Source organism: Lepisosteus platostomus, chromosome 7, assembly GCF_059453375.1.
Source record: "Lepisosteus platostomus isolate fLepPlt1 chromosome 7, fLepPlt1.hap1, whole genome shotgun sequence".
NCBI classification, from domain to species: domain Eukaryota; kingdom Metazoa; phylum Chordata; class Actinopteri; order Semionotiformes; family Lepisosteidae; genus Lepisosteus; species Lepisosteus platostomus.
The window spans coordinates 36,861,010-36,887,695 of NC_142617.1; the positions used below are offsets into that span (position 1 = coordinate 36,861,010).

At 39.8% G+C, this 26,686-nt stretch overlaps 2 protein-coding genes across 9 annotated transcripts in view; both read right to left on the reverse strand.

Moving 5' to 3' along the window:
• Positions 1-10,678, reverse strand: part of LOC148658651 (C4b-binding protein alpha chain-like) — a 15,100-nt gene extending 4,422 nt beyond the window's left edge. For 2 of the 3 annotated variants that reach the window (XM_088640119.1, XM_088640118.1), the window contains exons 1-8: positions 10,522-10,678; positions 7,722-7,907; positions 7,008-7,107; positions 5,335-5,408; positions 3,416-3,595; positions 2,892-3,071; positions 669-710; positions 488-545 (exon numbers count right to left, since the gene is read on the reverse strand). In XM_088640119.1, the coding sequence (XP_088496245.1) occupies positions 499-545; positions 669-710; positions 2,892-3,071; positions 3,416-3,595; positions 5,335-5,408; positions 7,008-7,107; positions 7,722-7,907; positions 10,522-10,597 (885 nt within the window). In that variant the 5' untranslated portion in view covers positions 10,598-10,678 and the 3' untranslated portion in view covers positions 488-498. Of the gene's footprint in view, positions 1-302; positions 546-668; positions 711-2,891; positions 3,072-3,415; positions 3,596-5,334; positions 5,409-7,007; positions 7,108-7,721; positions 7,908-10,521 lie in introns of those variants that run through there. The other variant, XM_088640117.1, reaches the window with a different exon arrangement.
• A 933-nt stretch (positions 10,679-11,611) lies between these two features.
• phtf1 (putative homeodomain transcription factor 1) lies at positions 11,612-25,772 on the reverse strand. 6 transcript variants are annotated; one of them, XM_088640121.1, is made up of 17 exons: positions 25,225-25,771; positions 24,021-24,089; positions 23,799-23,855; positions 23,126-23,195; positions 22,844-23,002; positions 21,784-21,940; positions 21,167-21,305; positions 20,254-20,415; positions 19,048-19,269; positions 18,536-18,664; positions 17,767-18,036; positions 17,157-17,288; positions 16,214-16,300; positions 15,559-15,714; positions 15,255-15,350; positions 14,459-14,584; positions 11,612-14,115 (listed from the first exon to the last, which is right to left on the reverse strand). In XM_088640121.1, exons 2-17 carry the CDS (start codon positions 24,063-24,065, stop codon positions 14,095-14,097), a joined length of 2,028 nt encoding a protein of 675 aa, XP_088496247.1. In that variant the 5' UTR covers positions 24,066-24,089; positions 25,225-25,771; the 3' UTR covers positions 11,612-14,094. The 6 variants fall into 6 exon arrangements, with proteins under 6 accessions (XP_088496247.1, XP_088496246.1, XP_088496248.1 ...); XM_088640120.1 differs by having other exon boundaries at positions 18,536-18,667; XM_088640122.1 differs by lacking the exon at positions 23,799-23,855 and having other exon boundaries at positions 18,536-18,667; positions 25,225-25,772.
• Positions 25,773-26,686: the final 914 nt, after the last annotated feature.

Below are 26,686 nucleotides of genomic sequence, written 5' to 3' on the forward strand. Positions count from 1 at the left end.
CAGCTGCACATTTTACTTCAGCAATGTGGGTTGGGGGCCTTTGCTCAAGAATACAGCAGAATACAAAGAATACCACTCCAGATCTCAGCCCCACAATCTTCCAGTTATGAGTCACGACCCTAAACAATACTTTATTGAGGCCCTGAAGATCTTTAATCCCAAATGTTTTATTCATAGGAGATAAAATAGAATGACCAGTTGAAGCTTATACAGTAAATGTGTGCACCAGTAGCCAAGTGATTCAGCTTTGTAAATAAAACCACTTATCTTTTTCTAGCTTCTTTTAAACCACACACTTCTGATTTCAGTTTAAAACCATGGTTTATTTTTATACAATGATGTTTCAATCTCATAATTGTCGAACACCAGTTCAAATTATACTTAACAATTTTAGTGATTTGTCTGTTTAGTATTTAAACCTCACTTGACACATACATGTTCTTACTTCAATTTTTTATTCCATGTAGGACTTGAAAAAGTGACTGACCTTTACACGTTTCATAGCCATGAAGACAAAACATTTTGAATTGTGCACCATAGACCACCTACAAAAAAATGAGAGTGTAAAATAATTTGTGTTAACTTTATATATTTATATATTTCTAACTTAAGTATTTTGCTTTATATAGCAATATGAATTGGAAAGGTAAGGAAAAAAACAAACTTACAAGGTTTGTCTGGACTTGGAGTTGTGGTTGTGACTTCATTGTCTATAAAAAAAACAGATTAACCAACATTTTTTACAATTGTATTTTTAAAATCATTTTCTTCTTCCGGACATTCTTCCATTTAACAGGAAATCCTTGGCCAGCTAATCTCACCCTGCCCTCAGCAGGTCACAGATATCTATTGACATTACCCTTGACATGGCTTGAAACCATGACTCCTGGCTTGTGGCATTCAAGCTGTGCCAGAAATAAGAGAAATATTCTATCTGAAAAAAAAACAGTATAATAACAAGTGTCCTATGTCCGATGGATGTCCGAAGAAGGCTCCACAGCCGAAATGTTGTTTTCCTTCTTCTCTTTCAGCATGGGATAAACTTATTGTTCCTTTGCAGCTTACGCATGCTGATGCAGCTACCCACCTGAACTACTTCAACCTACTTCGGCTGCAACCCACTATGCCTTCCACAAAATCTTTTTCTAGATCGCTTCGTCATTCCTTCTCTTCCTCCCTCTCTTACTAAACCAGCATTCTGTCTCTTCACAGCGATCTGTTCCAAGACAAGGTTTTCTAACCACTTCCTATACTTTACAGATGGTGTCATTATAATATAATTCCTAAAGGATTTTGCCTGAAATTTAACACTTTTTCTTTTGACTCTGTAATGTAATGTTGTAATGTTTCTTTATTAGCCCTGTACAATTTCTTGCATTAGAAATTCATCTTTTCGCATACCCCAGCTTTTCTCCATGGAGACACAGACAGGGAGAGAAGCTTGGGGTCAGAGCGCAGGGTCTGCCATTGTACAGCGCCCCTGGAGCAGTTGGGGTGAAGGGCCTTGCTCAGGGGCCCAACGGAGTAGGATTCCTCTGCCGGCCGCGGGATTTGAACCAGCAACCTTCCAGTCACAGGTGCAGATCCTGAGCCACAGAGCCACCGCTCCGCCCAGCGTAACACTCACACCCAAAGAAGGCTCCACAGCCGAAACGTTGTTTTCTTTCTTCTCTTTTCAGCATGGAATAAACCTAATACTTGTTCTTGTGCAGCCTACGCATTCTGATGCAGCTACCCACTGAATACTGTCATATGCCTGTATTACAAATCTTAAATAATAAAAGGAATTGGATCTTTCACTGGAGAACAATTTGAACTTTTTTGCGGGATTGGAAATTAGACAAAACAATCGCAAAATTTAATAAAAAATCTTTTGATGTTTTAAATATCACAATGATTTTGCACTTTTCTCTTATTATCATTGTATTTGTTTTGATTTGTGTGCATTTTATTATGTTTTTTTAAACATGTGTGAAAATACTGTACTGTGCTTGGGTGCTGTATCTGGCTTGGGTTGTGTTATTTGTGAGATATTACAGTTCCTTCCAAACATATTGGAATTGATCATTTAATTGTATTTTATTTTGAAGCAGAAAAGATATTCAGACAATTGTCTGATGGGTGTCTATTGATTGTCACAACATCAACTTTTTTTGTTGGATAATTAGCCATTCATATAAGAGCTGTGAACATCCAAATATCCTGTTTGACGATAACTTTGGTTTCTCAGGTTTTTTTCTAAGTTTCTCCATTGCACCATTTAGGCCATTTTTCTAGAAATGCGTTCAACTAGAGTTGACTTGTTTTTGAAACCCCAAGTTTGCCCAAGAGCTTTTGGATTGCCAAAACCACTAGAAGAATGTTCACTGAACACACAAGGCAAAAGTTCTACTTCTTGTCCAGAATAAGAAATTATCTTCTATCAAGCGTGATGGTGGGAGTATTGCGGTTTGGGACTCCTTTACTGCCTCAAAACCTAAACAGTTTGCTATCATAGATGGAATAGATGGGCTAATTCTGGAGGAGAACATCAAGCCATCCATTCATCAGCTGAAGCAGAGCCAAAAGTGAGTCATGTGGCAGGACAATGATCCTAAACATTCAAGCAAATCTACAACAAAATGGCTGAACAAAAAGAAATTTCACAAAGTCTGATCTAAGTAAGTTTAACCTAACTGAAATGTTATGGATGGACCAGAAATGATAGGTTTGTGCACATGTCCTCTACTTGAAGCAGTTCTGTAAAGAAGCAGGGGCCATAATTCCTCACTGTACCTTTGAATGTTATATCCCATCAATTCCAAACAATAAGAAATTATTTGCCAGATTTTGGACATCTTGTCCCACGCAGCTTCAATGACAAAGAACAAAGATTTGCTCCTTAGACTTACTTTTAATGCACCAAGGAATCTTGGGCAACCAGCCGTGTTCTTCACATGTGATAGTGCTGGATCCTATGAGCTTATATCCATAATTGCAAGTAAAAGAAACAATATCTTTGTATTTATAGGGTGGTAGACGCCCATACACTTTTTTGCCATCATGTACAGTAGGAGTTTTGCACGTAATATCTGCAGAGAAAGAGTGAAAAAGATCATGTTTAACCAACCACCATGATAATGTTTTCAATTAAGTATGTCTTTAACTGAATACCCTTGTTTAACTGAGCATTTGTTTCCGGTCCCATCATTCTCATATATTTTAAGTAAAGATATGGTAATAAATTGCAAGCAAAACACACATCTAAATTTAAAATTTCAAAAACACATGACAGTTCAAATATTTCAATACATTAATGGGACAAAATAGTTTCAATATTTTATTTTGCCTTCCTTATTGATTAGTTATACTTGCAGCCCTGAAATAACCAATATAATGAAGTTATATACACAATAATATTCATTCATTGCTGTACCTTTGCATTTGGGAGGAGGCCCACTGTAGTTCCCATCCTTGGTACAATAGATTTCTTTCTCCCCAATTAAGTGGAATCTGTTGCACTTGTACTGTATAACATCTCCATATTTAACATCACCGGAGAAAAAGGACAGGATTTCACCATTCTCAATTTCAGGAGGACTTGGGCATTTGACGACTGTGGGAAGCAGATGTTTTTAATTTTAAACGAGCACATTGGTTTTCAGACATCGGTCTTCAAACATTTATCAATATGCAGTAAAAAAGTGAAAAAAAGCATTTTCCCCCTGGGGATGGGGGCTTCTAGATGGCACAAACAGCACATGATGAGCCCTGTTCTGAGTAGCAAAATTCAGCTGGCAGATTGCCACTGTAGGATGATGAGTGCCAACTGGCCAGGGCTGTCTAGACTGTCACTCACAAACAGCCAGCCAGTCCTGCCTCTTGTCAGCAATGGCACTTCTCGATCGGTGTGAACTAGTCACTGTCACCAGTCAGGCATGACCAAGACTCCTTGAACAAGAAAAGGTTGGAATTACTGTAGCTGGACAGGACTCTATTTTCCAGAAAAAGGCATCTCGTATGACTTTCCTGGAGCCTTTAGTCCTCCAGGGATGTTGATGAGAAGCAGACAAACTCCTCCAGTCAGCAATTTGAAACGTGAACACATTGGAGTACTCATCCTCATTCATTCTGTGTGGGTTGCTGCCAGAAAACCATCTTGAACAACTGCTTCTTTTACATTTGCACAAATGTAATACAAACAAATGACAATTCTAAATTTTCTAAAAATGGTTCTCATTGTCTTCATTTTGGGAAAGTACAGTGCTTTTGTCTAGCGGTACTGTGCATTATCATTAGGTAACGTCTGGAATTGAATGAGATTCTTGGTTATTTGAGCATAATATAAGGAAAAAAGGAGTTAGTCGGGCACTGACAACTCTATGAGAGAAGAGATGGAAGAAAGCGGAAAAATATTTTTTTAGATCAAGCAAGTCACGGCACTTGGTGTGAGCACAGTAACAGCCTGTGCTGTAACAATATGACATTTTGCTCATTCTGCTGTGGTCTTTGTTACCTTAGAAACTACAGGTGCTTTAAATCTAACTTCTGAACTGTTACGAGAGCATGACTAAAATCTGTCTTAGCACATGCCATTCCTTTTGTCAATATAAACAAATTGTAGTACGCAAATGATTAAGAAAGACGTTTTATCTCCAGCTACATGGGTTCGTTATTAAATAATTGTTCTGCTCTTGGTTCTTTCTTGAAACAAAGATGCACAGATGAATGGATCTGGAGCCTGTGACAACTATCTAAAAAACAGACTCTGGGGCAGGTAATAGAAAGAATATGAGATGTTTTGCATTTGTATTTGTCTTTACTCACTATATTCCTGTGTACTAAAACTTGTAGTTTCCTCTGTCCTGTTCAGAATTTCTAACATCATCAGTAGGCCAAAGGAAACACAGATTAGCTCGATTCTTGTGTAACGAGGCTCAGCTGTGGGTGATTAACTTGTTTCCCAGGGTATAAAAGGGCACAGCCTATTGTTTTATGTTAGGAAGGTTTGAATGACTAAAGTTTCTGTTTTGTTGCTGAAAGAAAACTATGGAACAAAAGTTTGAGTTGAAAACAAATGAAGGGCTTCAAAGTTGGAGCCAGGTTTAATTGTTGCTGATATTAATAGAAGCTGGAAGCTTATACAATGCTTGAAGTCTAAATAGTAACAAACTAAGGAAGAAATGTTTGTGAGGTTAGTTCCTTTGGACCAGAAAAGACAACTAGAAAATCCTGGTCAGCTGTGATGTAACATCCCCAAGCAAAATATTAAACAACAACAAAAAAAACTGAAACCATTCAAGGCCTTGATTAAAAAAAGAAGGGCTTGGCTTCAGAGCAGATTAGTCTACTTACTTTCACATACAGGAATATTACTACTCCAGGCGCCAGCTAAGCACTCTCTGGTTTTTCTGCCTACCAAGACGTATCTGTACACAAGACAAACAAAAACACAGAATGGTAGGAATGGGAGGGGGATTATAACTTTAATAAAACAGCCAGTACATTACCAACATAAACAGGAACTCATTCCAGATATGCTAAATGAAACATGGTCCAAATATTAAAAATGTATTCCTTTTTCCATCCACTATAAAAGTACAGTTTTACAGGAATATTTCAAACACTAAAGAACAAGTACACTTTACTGGACTACCACTTCTCTCAACAGTCCCCCTGTATTGAGACTCATGCATTTCAATGACTCATAGGCTTCCTGATTGAAGGTTTGGAATGCAGTGTATACTGCAACTTCTAGCAAATCTTTAAGGACGCCTTTAAGGAGCATATGATAACAGTTCAGAAGTTAACTCTGTTCAGACTGTGGATTGTTGTCTGAGTACTGTGTTATCCTGAAACAACATACCTTACCACACTTTTCTGGACTATTGCAATATACTGCACTGGTGATTGTGATTAATTACTCCATGAAGGGTACAAGGCTTTAATGACACCAAGAGTTCTGATTGAGCAATGTTGTCAAATGTTGTTTTGTATCATGTATGGTACTGTTGTTATATTGTATTATTGTCATATATGTTATATGTTTATGAGTTCCGATTGTGCAAGACAAATTCCCTTGGAAGCAATAAATGTTAATTCAAATTCAAGTCTATGGCATTATGAACAGACAGCACTATGACATTCATTCACAGTTTGTACAGTATCTTCTCCCATCTGGTGTGCACCTCCTTGGATTGTTGGAAGATGGTTTCTGAATCTTTTTAACCCTCAACATAGAAACACAGCAACCTATTTCAAGTATTTAACTATTTTAAAGTCACTGCCGAAGAAAACCTGGTGGACGGTGAAGCCCAAATCAGAGGACATGAGTGCATACGACGACGAAGTGCATTTCAAACAATTTGAAACAGGAGACACTTTTTTACACACAGTTTTGTGGGGGTCTGGGGAACAAAGCAGCTCAGCCACGTTGTTGAAGTTGCTATCAAATGGCTGGATGAGATCCTCCAAAAAAATGTTCTACTAAAACAACAATCTAGATAGGCTGAACGTCTTTCTCTGGATCGTAACAGTTCTTATGTTGCTATAAAAATTGCCAGTGACAAAGGGTTCCTATAAGCAGTGCAGATGTGGCTCATACAGTGGCCAAAAGGTTTCTATCTGGACAGTTTCAAGAAAGCAGCCATTGGAATGTATATCTTTCAAAACCGGGGGATTGTGTAGAGAAGTGAAGCAGTCTAACAAATGAGCAAACAAATACATTTGTTTTTATGAGTCCCATTTACATTTTGAAATGCCATCATAGTAAATGTTGCATTTTGCCTAGATAATCACCCCAATGGATCTACACTAAATATTTATACAACATTTATCAAGATGTTGGCCCATCTTACAATTACCATATATTAATACTGCCTGTGATAGCATGCCTCCATTACCAAGACGAAATTGGGCCCTGCCAATTCTGCCCTAAGATGTATTTTCTGGAACCATGAAAGGCAAGTTATTGCTTCTCGAAGTCAGAACCAGGCTCTTTCTGATTTCACACACAAGATGGCACTCACCCTTCATCACAAGAAGCTATAGCATGTGACCCAAAAAGGACACCTTTTGGAAGATGATAATGTCCATTAACTATTTCTCCTGGGGACCCGCAAGACTTGGCTAGATAGAAAGCAAAGAAAACAGTATGACACTCACTCACTGTGTGACAGTAGAATCATTTGAGTTTTGTGAAAAGTTTGTCTTAACTCGCTTGGCTGAAGGCCAACCTGCAGGCTAGAGGACGGGGAGGCTAGGACCCCCCTGCTTAGTGAAAAGGTGACCAAGAAATAGCAGCAGACATGGACATGGGGTGGAGGAGGGATGCAAAAACAATCAAAGAACAAGAAAAGGTCACATGTAGTATAGATGAGGCAATTACATCAGGATTACTTGTGAGTTGTGGCAGCTAATCTGAATTAGTTTGGCTTCCTTCATCCCTCCCAAACTTTCTTTAGAACTCCAATTCTGTAATGAATTTAATTAGTCATGCATGTTAAAATCTATTAAAATTCCACCATCCACAATGCTTTCATTAGGGAACTGTGAATCGTTTTTTTTAGAACACAAGTATGTCGTGAGGAAAGCTAAAATGGAACATTTTCTCTTGAAAATATTGAAACTGCTACTGACACGTTTTTCCACTTTCAGGTGAGGCCTCCTTGCTCTTTTGCATTAATCTTATTTGCAGAAAAAAACTCTGAAGATGCATTTTAAATCATTTGAAGCACACTCACGTTCACAGCGCAGAGTCAGACTGGTCCAGCTTTTCTTACTACAGATAATTTCAGGCCATCCGCCCCTCTGACTGTATCCTGGATTACAGACGTAAATCACAGTAATTCCTTCTGGGAAATCCTTCAGGCTGCCAGACTCCTCTGACAGGGTAGCCAGAGGTACATGTGGAGGTCTATCACATTGTCCTAAAAATAAACAGGTATATTGTGGTAAAGATGCTAACATCTGCAAGGGCTGGTGTTCTTGTTCTTCTCTGACTCTTCTCTGATTTTAATGCAACAGGTTTTTGTTCAAAAACCCCACAAATGCTTTGTGAATAGGGAATAGAAGGTCTCCACGGTGGACCTGGACAATCCATCCAAGTCCTTGATTACATCATTTGAACCACTACTCGGGGAAAAGAAGAACAAGAAATTGACTTAACTTAGCCTACCTGGTTGAAGGAATGACAGCCTGACTATAAGGATGCACCTATCAGAACCCCAGTCTCCCTCCAAAGGTTTTTTTTTTTACTTGAAATAAGCCAGGGAGCTGCTGCAAGGTTGATGATGGGCGGAGGGAGGGATGTGAAGTAGTGATGCTGGAATCCTGGTTCTTATACTAACTACACCGGGAGTTGACTTCCTCTGGAACATGTGTGTAAAATTCCATTCCAGTAGCTTAGTCAAAAACAAATTCAGCAAGGATAAATGAATAAATTAAATTGGACTGATATACAAAATGGTGGCATGGTGGCGGAGTGGTTAGCATTGCTGCCTCAAAGTACTGGGGACCTGGGTTCGATTCTAGACGTAGGGTGCTGTCAATGCGGAGTCTGAATCTTCTCCTCTTGTTCGTGTGGGTTCCCTCTGGGTGCTTCAGTTAACTTCAACAGTCCAAAAATGTACTGGTACCGTAGGTTAACTAACACCGGGGAAAATCGGCTCTGATATGAGTCTGTGTATGTCCTGCAATGGACTGGCATCCTATCTAGGGTGTATCCTGCTTTGTCCTCGTTGCTTGTTGGGAGCCTAGTTTGTCAGGACAGGCTCTGGCTCCCCCACGATTCTGAATGGGAAAAACCGGATGACATATAAACTTTGTTGGTCATTGTTCCCTCAGTACAGTAGGCTGAGTGGGTCCCCACATTGCTGGTGCAGAAATGTTCATCTGCAGAGTTTAGACTGTGCTTGCTTTTTTGTGGGTCAGTATGAATGACGAGACTGGAAATCAAAGGATTGGAGTGTGGGGACAGAGATTCCTCATTAAACTGTGAAAATGCTGTGTCAATCTGAAATGAATGACCAGAAGAGTTCAGTGCTAAAGCTACTGTAGCTCATATAGTATGAATAAGCAGTGGTGAATAACAACATTGACTCTCGTAACTGTGATTTAGGTTTTCTGAAGTTAAAAATGAAAGTCGGCAATTTGATTTGAGTATCCAGGAATGCGAGCAGTGTGAGTTATGAACACATTGCAAACGGAAAGCCAGGTGAGGTGTCTCAGTAGGTTCATTATGTGCTGAGTGGGAGTACTATATTTATAATTTGCACTGAGACTTCCTGTCTGAATGGATGATGATCAGGATTCACTGATAATGTTCTCCAATCATTAATATTGGTTTGGTGTTCCTTAAGCTGAATTAATAGCACATGCAATAACACTCTTAGTTCTACTGCTATTAACACTAATAGCTATTGGGAATCTGTTTTTAATTTATAACTAACTCTGGGATCTGCCACATTTTTGTAATGAAATGTGCTTATAAACAAATTAGTCCATCTATTCCTTATCAGAAATCTGCTTATTTCTGGCAAGGGAACAGCAATCTGGAGACTATCCCATGTCACACAGTGTGCAAGGGGGGTTGACGTGGCCAAGAAGCTTCACTCCAGAAGACGAAGCAGTGAAAGTACAAAAAGAACCATGAATAAACTGGTAATAACATAACAGGACACAGCAGTGTTAAAAAGTGAAAGAATCAACCAGAAAGTACTTAATCACATAACTGATAAACCCATCAGATAAATGGCAAAATCAGATTGCATTGAAGATTCTTCCAGTCATTGGTAATAGCAATGTGTGTACAAATACTGTATATTTTTACTGTGTCTCACCACACCTTCTGAACCTCCATTTACAAACACAGTTTTTAATAACCATCACATTCCTTTCTTAGAGGAATCAAATCTGGTCTTAATTTATCATACAATCATACATCATACAATACAATCATCATACTGTATCATCATACAATACACTCATACAATCACTTTGGAAGTCTCTTAACTTTTTTCACAAATTATCTAATCAGTTACAGAATTAGAAATTAATCTCACTTCTGTGGTGGAAGTGCATTTAAAACCAAGATCAGGTTTTGGAGTGTGGAATTAGCTTCCCAGCATTGGTATCAAAGCAGATACTCTTGATTGTTTTTACAAAACAGCTGGATGCAATCTTGGGATTTATCTAAAATTCATTTAAATTAACTACAATTAATTTAATTAAAAGCTATTACAAATGAGCAAGGTGGGCCATATGGCCTCCTCTCAATTATAACCTTTTTTATGTTCTCAGCTAGAACAATAAATGTAACGATATTCCACACAACTAACCTTTATAAAATAAACCTAAACCCTCCTGTAAAATAATACAGATGAACAAATCCTACCAGCAGAACAAAATTTCTGCACTATGGTCTTGTTTGTCCTGAAAGCTAAAATATTATTTTAGTTTTCAGCCACTAAAAAGTATGCAAATATATCAAATATATCAGATCAGAAGTCTGATAGAGGAAGAAAGGTTTTGTATTGTACTTACCTCTCACCTCCGTAGAACACAACCACAGAAGAAGACACAATTTAAAAGCACAAAACACAGGACTACATGCACACATTATTCTTCCTTTCAATCAACTGTGAACTTCCAGACAAAAGTATCTTGTCATTTATATGGTGGAGCAAAATGGATTTTGACAAGAATGCATCATTTCCAAACTTGATGTTTGTTTTGGGTTGAACCTTGTCATTTGGTTGTTAATAATTACCATATGTGTCACTGCTCAGAAAGTATCACTGCATTATGTTATATCAGTTTACCAGTGACAAAACTAAACTTTGACCAGGAATATATATATATAATAATACATTATAGTCTACATATATAAATGTGGCTTTGGGCTACTTGTTCCAGTGCATCCAAGATTCAAACCAATATTTATTCTAGATTGAACCAAAATGAATTGCTCCAGTTCAGCCCTACCTGTTGAGCAATCAACATTGAAACGTATCTGCTGGCTCTCAACAACACATTCTAAGTATTCACTTTAAAAAACAAACTGTTGTGTCTCTTCTGGGAGATCTGCATAGTTTCAGTATGACAAGGTTTTCTCTACGAGAATATACACCATGTGGAAACAGACTATTTTGTTGCCTGAACTTGCCTGAGTGAAACCTGACCTTGTGATCATGAACTAAGGAAGAACAAACACCAAGTCTGGATACAAACACCAAAGAACATAATGTTTTTTGTAGTAAGTGTTAATGCTTTCAGTGCTTCTGTACTTAAATGGATATCAAAAGTTAATGAAGTCTTTTTGTTTATGTTTGCATTTTATATACTTTATAACATTTATAAGCCACCCTTTTCAACTTCTAAAACTCTCTGTGGTTCCAATTAAGGTTCTTAGACTTTTCACGCCCAGCCTCACTTACACTAACATTCCACCATCATTCCTACCACTTCTCATGCAGCAACTCTTTGGTTACAACCATCTGATCCATGTGGCCAGGCTTTCAATCCTCAAAACAAGTGGGTTAAAGTCAACATACAGAAGCACTAAATGCTGCCCTTACTGCAATCACCATTAAGAGTACAGCTATGCATGATCAATAACCACAGGAAAACAGAATGTATAAAAACATTTTTAATAAACCTTTTGTTTCTTTCTCAAAGTATTGCTTTTACAATTCAGTGCTTAGGGACTGAAAACCTTTCATGTAACAGTATCTCAAAGGTAGGCGTACAGTAAATGTTGTGTGTTCCCAGTCTGAACTTGGATGTATTCAACCTGTGATTGTTCAAACAGTTCACTAAGATAATTCAGTGTTCAACAAAACTTGGAAAAATATAATCAATAAATAGGGATAGTTTGTTTTAATCCAAATTAATGAGTGAATATCTGTTGTAAACTGATGTGCCAATGGTGTTGTCTATGAGGGGCTTGTGTACTTATCCCGCATGTGAGTCAAGAGACAAAGTTCCAAAACAAATGCTAGTTTAAACAAAAAAGATCAGCCCAGGGAGAAATTTCCAAGCAGGGATGAAAAAAGGCAACTCACTTAAGTAAATTAAGTACATCCTGTAATACACACAACTGATCTAGTGGATAACAGAGGTTTAAAAAGGTTTCCAATTCTGGAGTGAAGTATCAAATGTAGAGTTTTCTGGGAACATTCTGAATCTGGTGTCTCTTGAATCACGGAAAGCAGATGGTGTGATGTTACAAGGAATGGGATGTAATTGAATCACTTTGACCTCAGACAAAAAGATTTACAAAGATTTACACAACAAATGGCTAATTGGTTTACAAATACTTACATTAGTATTTATACATGATGAATTTTGCATTGCTCTGCACATCTGTAATTGTGCATTTTCTACCCACTTGTGATGTTCTGGTGTTAATAACCTTAAGGTATTACTGGATCAGTGGCTCTGCATTTGTTTAATTAACAAAAGAGTGGCATGTATTATTAAGTTGCCCATTAAGATTGGAGGCAGAACCCTACGGCCCTGGCACTGCCAGCTCAAGACTGGGTCATGGGTCTAGCCTTCTGTCAAGAGGGGTCTCCCAGAAGCAGGGGCTGAGCTGCCTGGAAGGCTGAAATTGATTGGCATGGGCTCTTTCAGCTTTCTATCAAACTAACTCCAGTGACATTACCAACAGGCAGGCCACTTCAAAAGGCATAAACTCTCCGGTAAGGCACTGCGGAGTTTGTAATGTATCAAATGACAAACAGCTGTACAGTGGGGAGTGTCAGTGGCGTATCTCATTCTGTGGTCAAATGCATCTCCTTCTCCCCCTTGTGGTAAGGAAGTTGCCACCATAAAGCTAAGCCATTTTCAACTGGCGATTCAAAACGAAGTGGGAATGAATATAAAAATAAATAGGTATTCCAAAATTTAAAAATTATTTTACTCCCTTCTAGGAAAAAGGAGGAAGGGCCTTGGGTATGAATGCTGGGTATTTGTCAAAATTAAATGGAGTGAGCAGCAGATTTAGTTACTGTTGTCCTGGGATTTTGACACCTGCCTGTCAGGATGTTTATAGATACCCAATACATACTAGACAAAATATATTAAATATATTAAATATTCAGGTTATCCAAGACCACAGATCTGTATTTATCTAAATAAATGTGAAGAAAACATACTCAGCAATTAAATATAAAAAAGCAGACATATGGTATGGAAGACAGGCACAAATCAAACTGTAGAAATTAAGTGGACACATACTGTATAGCAAATTACCTTAATGGGATGACACAGAAGAAAATTTAAGGTAATAAAAGTTCAGTGTTACTTTAACTGTGGGTACAGCGAGGAATGTCACAACTTTAGACTCTCACAGTCCCTAAACTGCCCACATATTTCAGATTAAATCTTTTCACTACCGAATTCAGTAGTCTGACATGCATGATGTATTTTGTGGAGCCAACAGAAGAATAGGTCATGCGTGTGTCAGCAAACCAGTGTCAGAAAATATTTTACCAAAATTTATGTTACCAAAAGCCAACTGCAAATAATGCAAAAACATGCCCTGTACTCTGTTTGAGAAGCTATACAGCTATACTCTATGTATTTTTCAAGTACTTTCCATTCTACTCCTAGTAATGTAACAGTTCATGCTGCTGCTAGTTAGTACACACACCAGATATTAAGAAATTAAATTAAATTACATTATACTGTTGCAGTATCTTTTACAGTTGTGTTTTTAGGTCTGTGTGGTTTGAATAGTCTATGTTTCTCTCCACCATCTGTTAAGGATTCAGCTTTGGCTAAAGAGTCATCAGAATGTGTGTGAATTTACAGGCTATTACGACTTCCAAAAGTTAATTTGAACATTTAGAGCCTTGAGTTGTTTAGAGATACGCTGAATCAGTTATCAATCGTTTTTTTGCTTATTTTATTTACGCTTACTATCTGTACGCGTGACAAAAAAGTCTATTCCAGCATTGTGCAAACTGACATGCTGCTTTCAGGGGGTTTGTCTGAAGGTGGGAAGAGTTTTCTGACCACCTAGCCCAACACCTTTATGGCTCCGTCTCTCAGGGGAAGTTCAGACCCAAGTCCATTATCCAGCCAGCTCCGAGCTCTAACTGTAGTCTCACATCAAGGCTTAATCTTCCACAGCTGAAATAAATGAAACATAACACAGCAGTTTTAATATACTAAGCACCCAAAACAAAGTTAATGCATTGCAGACATTCAAAATGTATGTTTTTAGTTAAGTTTGCAAGATTGTTTGTGAATTTGTATTTGTATTAATTGAACAGGATCTAAGAATCTAATTTTAAATCTGTGAAACTTTCTTTGCTTCTCAGTCATGATCTGCATGCTTAGATTTTGCAACATGATTCCTACTTTGAACTGACAGCAAGCACAACAATGTGATCAAGCACTAAAGCCAATGGTGAATGATTTGGGGTTGAAACCATATGCTCACACCATTGACCTGCTGATTTGTGTTACTCACTCTAATATTGATGCCCAAGAGGTCGCTGACAACTCCTGAGACCGCAGACAGAATGACCACCCGAGTGATGTTATAGATGAGTGGGTTCACCGTCAGTCCATACAGCCTGAAGGGAGTGTCCAGCTCCTGAGGGGCAGGGAACAGAGTGAGAATCTGAAGGCATCACTGCACATGGGGAGATCTTAGGTACTTCATTTGCACAATGACCACAACTGCACAAAGAGCAAATCACTATTGCTTTCTGCTCTGTGGCCACTGAAAGTTTAAATACACCTAACAAAACAGGCAGAACTTTGTTTTCAAGAATCAGAATTTGTACAACTCCACATCATGCACAAAACGCGCCCACAAACGAAATCTGTCAAGACCTTTTTTAAAACAAATGCCACTATCCAATGAATTCATTGAGGAATACATGTTGAAGAAAAAGTCTTTATCAATCTACTGAACGTCCAAAAATAACTATTACACATAAATGGAAAAGGGTATAGAATTTTAGCTAAAAGCAAACTGGAGTTCAGGAAAGGACTGTGTAGAATTAATATAGTGTATCAACATACTTCTTGGGGAATTTAAAAGTGGTCACAATTTTACAAAACTAGATTGTGCCAGTTAAGGCACAGAATTTTAGACAGAAAAAATGCTTTTTTCAAATGAATATACAATACTGTTTTGCTTTATCACTGGGTTATGTTTGCACTTGTCTTGATTTAAAGGTGATTCTGGCAAAGCACTAAGAACTTGTTATCCACTGACAGTGTCACTTTACAGATTAAGAGGAGTCTTCACTTCTTACTTTCATCAGTTTTGTAGCCAGTTTCAACACATTGTTCACAATGTTCAGCTCTTCTTTCTTACTGGGTTTCTTTTCCATCTTTAGATACAAGTTGATCTGATGGGCGGAAAAAAAAAATACTTATTTGAACAGTTTTGCTGGAGAATCTCAAACAGCCGAGATCACTGGTTTCACTTCTGTGTGGGTAAAATGACAAAGTGTTGTACAATGATTCTTGTGCCAGTTATTGACTGAAAGAAAACAACAGAAATTCTCACACTGCCTGTGGACACGAGCTATGTGTCACATGATGCCGGAGCCCTACCTGCTCAGTGAGTAATACTGACATGTTGCTGTACTTTCTGTTTGTTTCAGAGCCCAGGGTGGCCAGACGCAGCAGGAAAATGACGAGAGACGATTCCCAGATCAGCAGCTCCCAGTTATACATGGAGTCAAGGAACGTGTGATGACTTTGAAGAAACTAGGCAGAGAGCAAATTCCAACTCAAAAGATGAGCTCTGAAAGTATCTTGTAGTCATTTTGCCATATTGCAATAAGCTCTTCTACTATTTAACATAACCAATGAAATTGTACACTTTTCCCTTTTGTTACCTTTGTAACAGTACGTCACCCCTGAATGGCCATCTACATCAGGAAATACAAGCATAGTTATTACATATCAAAGGCAGTTTTATCAAATAAAATACCAGTTGCTAATAACATTAATCTAGAACATTGTACTAGAAAAAGATCATGTTGGGCTGAAGAGACAATTGTTTTGTGCTGGGTTTTATTGTCAACCGTATCTCCCAGTTTCTGCCTGATCAATTATTTTTTGTCATAGTGAGATACTGGCAAACAATGGCATACCTCAAACAACCCAAGTCACGCGTAAATGCACAAACACCTGCCTGCTGGCTCTTATCTGTGGACAAGCAACCTTTTCTCGAGTTGCTTCAAAGTTTTTAAAGCTGGCTGACCTGTGCACAACAGACGAAGGCGATCGACAGTGCGACCAGGAAGACAGAGGAAACGATTACATCCACAGAGCGTTGGGGTCCACGTCTCTGCAAGAACAAGTGCTATGTCAAGATGAGGAACACTAGACTGTTGCCATCAAGCAACAGGTGCAGAACACCGTAAAATCACAAGAAGAACTGCTGATCGCCTTCCAGCAGGTGTAAAGGAATATTTTATACAATAGCCCCTTGTCAACCATGGGTATTAAGACTTTTAAAAACCCCTGTGGATAAGAAAACAGCAGCTGACAAATACATTAACTTAGGGGGAGAAAAAGATTAGGTTCACAAGGTTGTGGTTACACACCATCAAAGACAGCTAGGTAATCGTTTTGCTTACTAAACACAATAAAATCAATGACCGTAATGTTATATGTTGCAATGAAAAAGGATTACTGAACAATAAAATGCTGTTTCGTTTACCTTGAAACCAAAGCACTGATTTGAAAACATCATTTTCCTCCACCAAATCAAAAAATTCTCCATGGGCACGACATGTTTCACAGCCTATTGGCCACATTTATTTTCACATTTTAGGGGCTTTTTTTTCCAGTCATACAGCAAGAGTGATCACTAACACGGTTAGTGTGTGATAGAGCAGCATGTGATCCCACAATGGCAGACAAGCTACACGCATCTGACCACTCAAAATAAACAGCTGCCACCATTCATACTGTAGCTTCCACTCCTGAATCTGGGATGAGAAGAAGTCCCACCAAATGTGGTAAAGGGTTCAAATAGTTTGCAAAAATTAAGTATATTTATATTCTACTTTAAAATTTCTAGTACTAGTGGCTTTTGCCATGTTTTTCAATTTATGCACACACAAAAACATCGTGTTACCGACAGGTGCCATTCTTTTTAGCTGTTGAACTAAACAAATGGTCAGAACCACGTTTGCTACCTTGAGAAAGGAACGAAGCGACAGCCATATCTTCACATTCTGCACGTTCTTCAGTCTGAAGTGCGGTATCTCAGACTTCTTGGCCTTGCGGGCAGATGTCAGGTGACTGAAGAGCTTGGCAAAGAGAAGCCTCTGGGATAAAGGGAAAAGAGGCATAACTAAGAGCGTTTCTGTTGTGAAGGCAACACTCTTGTCTCTTGCAAGACTGAAATATAGTATATAGTTGTTCTCTCTGCATTTGTGTATAGCAAGATATTTATTAAAATGGTGTATATTATACATTCAGCACATTGCACACCAATAAACCTTGCTGTGCTGTGCACGACAACAGCAAATAAGATACAAAAATGAAAACAAAAATCCTGAAATAGCTGGATAAGATCCTTGGATCAATAAGATACTGTACACGTAGATTTCTCATGTCCCTATAGATCAAAACAATTATTATGAAATATTTTAGGTTAGATTGAAAGGTTCTAGACAGCAAAGGTAGACACTGGAGATTTCCCCTGTTCATTATGGCCAATAATCTTTCATCTAACAGGGCCTACTTGTCAGTGACAATTCATGCCACCCTGATAGGACCTCGCAGCTCAGCCCAGCCGCTCACCTGCTTGTACGTCCTCTCGGCCACACACATCATGAAGAAGAAGAGCCAGGAGAGGCACACACGCTCCAGCAGGGTGATGAGGAGCAGGGCGTACCCCCGGGGGTCGGGTGGCCCACAGGCCAGATGCAGGAGCTCCGCCGCTGAGAGAGAAGCCAGCAGCGCCACATCCAGCTGCCTGGTCATCTGGAAGATGAGGGGCAGAAGCGCCAGCACTACCGTCACCCCTCCTCCCAGCATCAGGTACCCCAAACCCTGCTCCTCATCCTTCACCTGTATAGAGGGGCAACAGTCAACACTTGATACCTCCGCACCCACGTACGCAAAACACCAGCAGGCTTAGCTGGTCTAGGATCAGCGTTTCTAGTAACACAGCTACAGTAAAAAAAAAAAGTGAGGGCCATTTCATGACTTAATGAATCATGTAAAAATTTAATCCCTGCTGAAAAGAGAAGAAAAGAAACACAAAGTTTCAGCTGTGGAGCCTTCTTTAGCTGTCAGGATGGAGGTTTGGTGAGAGAAGGGGGAAAGTAGCTCAGGGAAGAGGTGAAGGAATGACGGAGAGATCTAGAAAAAGATCAAGCGGAAGGCATAGTGGGTCACAGCAGAAGTACATTGAAGAAGTTGAAGTAGGTAGCTGTGTCACCATGTGTAGGCTGCAAAGGAACAAGTGAAGGTTTACATGCTTAATGAATAGTCCTTCAGGATGGTCTCAGTCTCACTTGAAGGGGCAGGCAATGAAGGAGCATGCTCACGGCCTTGGGAGACATACCCGGCTCATGATGACGGCGCTGATCTCCAACACTGACATGTCCACCTTCTTGCACTCTCCATTCTCCCAGACGATGGTGCTCACTCTGTCTGTGGAGGGGTGGCACGACTGTAGCCAGGACAGGTGACTCTGCTTGGAGAGACACTTTTTACCTTCACTACAATACACTTAGTTAAAAAATAAAAGCCCTCTCCATGTGCAGCTTTAAATCTTTGGTGTGATGGTGTTATCATCAATTATACAAATGTTCTGAAAACATTCCACCTCCATTCACTCTACTCAGTATTACCCCTGAAAAGACAGTTCTGAATTTATTTATAGGCAATATCAGTTTATAAATGGATTCATAATTCATAGTGACGGCATGGTCTTTAAAGATACACCATTAACATGAGAGGTGCTCTTTGAAAGAAACAGCTACCCGTCTGACTCTCTAGATAAAGCTGGTTAAAGTTAGCTGAGATGCTGGGAATTAGAGGCCTTGAGAGGTTTGCCGGTGAGGGGAGAGGCACCTGCTGGAGGAGGTCTTCCTCGGTTGTCCTGAACACGGTGGGGGGCAGGCCGTTATACCACGGGCCCCCCTCCCCGCTGTCACTGCTGCCGGAGGAGGCACTGTCGGGGCCCTGCAGCAGCTCCTCGCACAGCATGTCATCCGTGTCAGAGCCCAGCCGCGGGCTGTCCGAGGGGCGCCGAGGGCTGCCCCCTGCCCCCCTGCTGGCCGGCCGGCGCTCCTCCTGTGCGGCAGGAAACACCATGTTACCATACCTTCCTGACACGGTCACAAGACACTGCCTGAGCCTTGAGGAACCTTAAAAAACACACAACTCCTTTTGAGTCCATTAATTAACATAAGGGTTTCAGGGTGCAAAATAAAATATGGAAAAAATAACTGACTTCATTCAATCTGCACCACATACTGCTCAAAAATAAGCTCAGTGTTACTGCTGATTTACAGTCATTACAAAATAAGACACAATTTTAAATCAACATACTGTATACAGTAAGTGCAGTGGCTACTGAGGCTAAAGCAATGAATCAGTAAGTGTTTTTAGTTTTTACTGGCTAGCAGCTACATAACCCTGCAGCTCACAACTGGAAACCCACTGAAGCTAAGCAGGTGTGAGCCTTTCCTGGGAAGGCTAAGGTTGCTGCTGGAAGTGGTGTAAGTGGAACCAGTAGTGGGAAGTGGGAATTTCTCACCCTGCAGTCCGTGTGGGTCCTTATACCCCAGAATAGTGACTGGGACACTATACTGTAAACAAGGCGGCTCCCTTGACATACAGTAAAACAAGTCCTGACTCTGGGGTCATTAAAAATCGGAGGGCGTTTCTCTAAAAGTGCTTGGGTGGTACCCCAGCGTCCTGGCCAAATTTCCCACTGGCCTTTACCAATAATGGCCTCCTAATAATTCACATCTCTGACTGGCTTCATCACTCTGTTCTCCAACCCACTGATAGCTCATGTGTGAGGAGCGTACTGACGCACTGGGGCTGCTGTCACGTCATCCAGGTGGGGCTGCACATTGGTGGTGTTGGAAGGGAGACCCCATTACCTGTAAAGCGTGTTAAGTGGAGTGTTCAGAAACACGCAATATAAGTGTAAGGAACTATTATTATATAAGAAGGAAAAAAAGAGACTAAAAGAAAGTATTGTAATTCACCAAGCCACCACACTGTGGAGCTGCAATCTGAGAGGTTTCAGTCAGTCTGCTGTCCTACCTGAGACAGGGGGCTGTTATGCATTGAGAGTGCCCTCCTGCTTCTCAGGACACTGTCAGCTGGCGCTTCTTCGACCCTGCGTCTGCGCAGAGGAAGTATCTCGGCGTCATCCTCACTGGAGTAGTCATCGGATACCCCCATCACAGAGCTCTTTGAAAAATCCTGTAACAAAGTTTTAGAGAGGATTCCACAGCTTTACCCAACAAAAAAAGACTCCAATGAGTGGCAGTCTGCTTATTACTTCTGCTGGACATTAGTTTCTAATTAAGGTATTACCCTGAAAAAGCGAGACAAGAGTTTCAGCCTGTTTTCTATGTCAGACAAGAGAAAATTCCAGAAACCAGTGTCATTATTGCATCTTATTGCAAGAATTTGTAAATTCCTAAAGACCTTTTAAAAATATTATTGAGAAGGTTATGTAAATTTTCAAACAATTGTTCTAAGAAGTGTTAAAAATGTTAAAAAGTGATCATGGCACAACTGTGATTTTTTTATTCTAAAAACTAAAATGTTTAGAAAACTCCATGATATTGAAGTAAAGGAGTCACCTTAAGATATGTTAAGATTCTCAGATAATTACAAGATATATTCTGCCCAAACTAATTTGTAAGAAATTTGGTTTTACTGTCAGGCACATCCACCTTACGAGACTGAGATTGACATTATGAGATGGGTTTGTGTGAAGGCCATGGGGGTTACAGTGAGCTTTAATTTGGAAACAGACTCTTAAAGCCAAGGTTAAATAAATCATCATTCTCCACACAAAAAGAAAAAAACATACAAAAATAAGAATTGATAATAAAAGCCTATGATGATAATATTTTAAAAGCTCACCACTCTGTTAGATACTGCTAGACACGTCCCAGCATTCAATGCATGCCTTATTAAGAACTTCACTGAAGGGGGCTCTGACCTGTCTCTTTGGTGCTTTGGAATACTTGTCATTCTGGCCCAGCAGGCAGTGCTGCAGCTCAGGAGGTCTGTCTGCCTGGGCGTTCAGGCTGCCATCCCTCTGTGCTGTCTTGTCACCAGGGCTCCTCTCCTTCCTCGGCCTGCGCAGGGAACACACAGCAATGCCAACACTGACGACAGAAAGGCAGAAAGCATGGCGCTTGCATTTCTAGTCTAAAACCCTGAGCATAATTAAGAGCATCAGAAAGGGCACAAATGAGAGGAGGCCTTCCGGTTGTAAGCGGCTAATTGCCGTGAGGATCTCATACCAACTTTTCGAGAAAGAAAACAGGGTTTTGGCTGCAGCAATATGGCTGGGTACCTCTTGCCATACCAGCCTCCTGTTTTCACATTTAAAAACAGTTTCCATTTGTGTTCTCTGGTTTGTGTTTTTCAGGGATGACTTGGCGTACCTCTTTGAGGGTTTCAAAAATGTCTTCTAACTGTCTTTGCTAGAATAGTTCTCCGAAGCCAACTACTTTTGTATTTGACAAACCAGCAGTTTAACATCAAAGCTAGGAGTACTGTATGTTCCCACTCCCCCCTTATTCTGAGAGAGCTGCAGGGCAAGACTCCGACCTTCTCCTGCGTGCCGGGCCAGCTGCAGGGCTGCGGCTGGACTCTGTGGACACGATCTGGCAGTGGACTGTGCCCAGCAGCAGCATGAGACACATTGGGCCCACCAGTTCACTGATGTTCACGGCTGACGTCTCCAAATAAAGGAGCACTGCTAACACTGCAAGGAAACAAAATGCCAACAGCAGTGAATCCATACCTGGCCTGCCTTTTTTAGCTGGCCTCCTCATCTTTTCTGTCTTTTCTAACAGGGAATTATGCATTTCTCTCACATTTCCTAGCCTCTGACCTTACAAGTTCTTAAAGCCTGGAGGCCGAGTCATTAGAAGGGAAGTGCAGTCCAATTTTCTCAGATCGGTTTTCAAATCTCAGTATGAAAATCAATTAATTGACGGTAAAGAAAAATTGTACGAATTTTGAATTGGGCACAAAATAATGAACTTTGTGAAAGTCACCATGTTGTGACAAACTCGCATTTGAGTTCCCACAAATTGTGATGTGAAGCGGCCCTTCCTGCTCACAAGTCACTGTAATGTCTAATGTAATGCGATGTGATGTATGTGTGAATAAGTACAGGTTTAGCAGCAGATATTTCACAGCAGAAATGGTGCAACGTGATTTGCATGCAAAATTAACAAGTTAACAAGTACGTAGCATTTGTGGGCAAAACTGTTTCAAAGTCGAGCACAATACAGTATTTCTATTGGATTAAAAGAGAAGTATTCACAAGCCTGCTTGTTTACAATGTAATAAGGCTGTGTCAGATCAGCAAAGTTCTGTTTTCTCATTCTGAATCCAGCATATTGCGCTGTGCATACTGTACCTGGAAATTTTGCCTATTTTGTGATGCAAAATGGAGGTTTTACATGTTACAGTGCACCTTTTACTTTTATTGCAGTTTGAAATACACTCGTCAATGCTTATTCTTTCTAAGCCCGAAAGATCAAATTAGCGTTGCAGTTCCCCTTTAATCCAGACTGGCCTCTTCATTTTAAAACGCTGGAGGCAGGCTGACTCACTGGCTTGCTCACTGTCACCTCTGACCTCGAGGAGAAGGACTCACCTTGCAGGCAGTAAAGCAGCAGGAGCCATGTGAAGATGCACCTGGAAGTGACCTGGATCCACCACTGGAAGAAGACGGGAAAGAAGAGGACCCTCACGAGGCCCTTCCGTGTCAGGGATGTCCATGGACTCTCTGGCTTGGCCTTGCTGAATGTGGAGCCTTACGAAAGAGTCGTTCAGTCACCCAGCTAGCACCGCCCTACACTCCACAGGCCTTCATGAATAAACCTACACTCTCCCTTTACTTGGACAAATAACATTGTTCTTCAGGCCAGGCACTTACCTCTTAAGAGATCAACATCAATCAGATCAGCTTTGATGCGTCCTCTCTTCTTTGGTTTGTTTCTCAGACCCTGCGATAGACAGGCACATAAAAATCTAGCTGGTCACTACAGTTGGGCCTCAGGAAATTCACCACGCTTTTTCATCTAGATTTGGAATCACTGTTTTTTGTATTTCTTACCTACCGAAAGTGGAATTAGCAGTACGACTTGGAGAGAAGGTGGATGGACGAGTGCCCTTCTCAAACATGTCCGCTGATCAGAGCCAATTCTCAATCAATATGCTCCAAGCTCAGAGTGCCTTACAATTGAGCGAACCCCGACTGGGGGAGAAGCACACTGCAGGCTGACACATGGCAAGCTGAAGCAATGCCTGCCCTGTCCATCCCTGGCACCCAGTCGAGCGTCATTGTATGGGGAATCTTGATCTCTATTGAATCTGAATCAGCTGCAACATGGTTTAGGCTCAAACCAGTGATCACCGAGCAGCTCGACTGCTTGAATTAATTGGCGACAAAAAAAAACTTGAGAGTAGATGCACGCTCTTCTTTTAGAGAAGCAGACTGGTACTGTCTCTTCCCACTGTTGAAATGAGGTTATTTTTAAAGTATGCAACGTATTTTAGGTAAAATACTTTTACCTTAAAGTATCAGCTGAAGAAAGACTCTTAGTTACCTTTAACTCAGTTTGTTCTAAGGATTTCTCCCATATTTGCTGATCATAGGCTCCTATCTGAAAGAACAAGAAATATCTTAGGGCTTGCCTTCCTGTATGCTAAATATAACAAAACTTTCAGAGCAATAGCAAATTTTTTTCTTTCCAGTCAATGAATTAAAACTTTACTTTCAACTTGATGGTTCCTGTGATGCTCAATACAGAAAAAAAAGTCATTATTACCTTTTCTTGATACCATGCTATCGCATCTTTTTCATTTGATGCCATTTAGATTCCAATCAGGTCATTTCACTGCAAAAAGAATAGCAGTGGGAACAGATCAGATACTGGGATTACTAGAGGAATTAACACTTTTCACAGTTTATAACTCTGCGAAGTGAAGGTATAACAAATATCAGCATCGAACTAATGCAACAAACGCAACACTACAAAATCAGACGAATGAATTATAATGCAGAGATATTAGCCTGGATATTAACCGCCTGAGGGAGTAACAAGAGAAATGCAGGGCTGCAGGTTTACAGCACATACAAAAGGCCCATTGGTGCCTTATGAATCAAAGCTGATTACAGCAGATCTGAAGACCTGAAAAAACAAGCACATAGAACAGTGGGCTAAACCAGTTAGGCTAGCTCACAAAATGATTTTTGTTTAAGGAGGTTAATTGCCATTAACCCATTCTGAACACAAGAAAGTGATGAATTATCATTAACAGAGTTGTTTTTGTAAAAGTAAATAGCGCAGGTGTATTACGGCCACACCTGTCGATGTCACAGTATGTTGATGCTGTGTACAGTAAGCCATGACAATGTCAGAGGGTCAGTGTACAAGTATATCAACAGCGCTGGCCTGTTGTAAACTAGGCTCACAAGGTTAAACACTATCGTCTTAAAATAATATAAATATGTCTTTTACCAAAGTCAAACGTTAAGCCTAAACAAGTGATGTCCTCGAAAATACTAATACGGACTCCGTTCAATGGACACCGGTGGAACTGTCTGTCCATTGCCTGTATTCACTTTTGCAATTCGGTCGAGAAATCGATAATGCATTAAAAAGTGTACTGCCAGCAGTGCTTAATTCACTTTGTATACTGTATGTTGTAACACCAACACAATATCGGTATTAAAGCACTTGCTTACTTCATCTCTTCACCATCAGGGTGCATTAGTGTCTGTGAAGTACACGCGCAGATAACGGAACGTCTATGCCTTATTTGAATATAAACAATTACCAAGTTACACGGAGGTTCAAGGTAGAACAAGGAAATCGGAACCTGCCAAAGAAATAAAACATAATACGGATTTCCATTTCTCTCCCACAATCTCTTGTTGAGAAGGGCATCAGCACAAGTTAAGAGCTTTAGTACAGAATTACATAATTTTAAAACGTTCTTTTAATTACAAATATAAAAGCATTCACTTACCAAACAAAAGGCTGGAAATGACACTTAACTGGGCTCCAAGATTCATATACTTAGCCAACGATAATCGGCACCACTACCGATTTTACTGCCGCCGATTAAAAACAAAAGTTCAGATCTTCCCCAATTCCTGTATTTATTTCCTGTTCAGATCACAATGTCCATGTTAATATCTATCGGTAGGTATACATGCCGCATTCCGCAGTTCCAAATGATGATTTTTCAAATATAATTGTTGTTTCTTGGACGTGTCTGCAATGTCGTTTCAGAAATCCAGGAAACTGACAAGTATCTAGGTCCCATTATCCACAGAGAGGCATTTGCAGTTGGGCAAGAGAGAAAAGTTTTGCATTTCTACGCACCGGTTTGCAGCGATCAGTTGCAAACTTATGTCCTTCTGTCTTTACATACAGTAACACTGTCTTTTACAACATTAAATGTTAGCGTTAGCCTCTCACAGGTCAACACGCCGTTTCTTGGTGCACAATACAGAACAACAGAAACATTGTTTTAGTTTTACTTCCTTTTTCCGGGTTCACGGACTGACCAATTACTACAAGTCTGCGGTTTGTTAGAAGTGACAGTTCGGGCAGCGCTACTGTATTTACTGTGTGGTGTGCTACTGATAAACCTATGGCGTGTTTGTCATTTTTTAAGGAAACAAACACAAAAAAGAAAAACTGAAATGTCCTGTCATAAGGAGATGTTGGACTACTTAACATCTTAACTTAGTTAAGCGTACTTGAGAAAAGACAAATAGCTTATAGAAACATGTACGGGTGGGATTTTAAACCTATTTAGACAATAATAATAAACATTTGAAAAGTGTACGAATGTATCCTAAGTGTGGTTGCGCCAGTATTTCACTTTTGAGATTGCAAGAAACAGGAAACACATGATAAGAAACGATTGCAAAAGAAAGAAGTCGATTAGGCCCTGCCCTAGATCGTTTTTAAATTACAAATGTTAATTTATGCGAGGAAAGAAGCCAAGGTATCGACTTCAACAAAATGATTGGGTGGCTGCAGTCTCCCACAATGTTTTGTGTAAATACTGTTGGTGTTTTTGTTTTTGATACACTTCCTCTTCTTTTTTGTGTTTTATGTTTTCTGGTTTGACTAACGATATTGAATTTGAAGAATCCCTACGATTTGATTTAATTATGTTTTTTGAGTATTTTGTATACTAAGTGTTCTTCTTTTGGCTTTTCACGGTAGGAAACAGTACTCCTTTGAGCCCATGAAAGTACAGTACCTCATCAGTCTTATCTTGACTGATTCCAGTGTAACACATATATATTTATTTATTGAGGTAACCAAAATGTATGTACGGTACTGAATGAGGTCTTCCTATTGTATTTTATTAAATATCCTAACATTTGGTTAGCCTATTTTATTGTTTCCCCACATTCTATAGAAGATGGAAATGATATATAAGTAGAAATACATGTCTTTTTCATTGGTTG

Coding starts and splice junctions, on each gene's coding strand:
- phtf1 (XM_088640120.1), bottom strand. CDS start 24,065: ATGGCATCAAATGAAAAAGATGCGATAGCATGGTATCAAGAAAAG. Junction 18,668..19,047: donor AGGAAGACCTCCTCCAGCAG/GTGCCTCTCCCC, acceptor TGTCTCTCCAAG/CAGAGTCACCTGTCCTGGCT. Junction 15,351..15,558: donor CAGTATTACTCACTGAGCAG/GTAGGGCTCCGG, acceptor TCCGCCCATCAG/ATCAACTTGTATCTAAAGAT.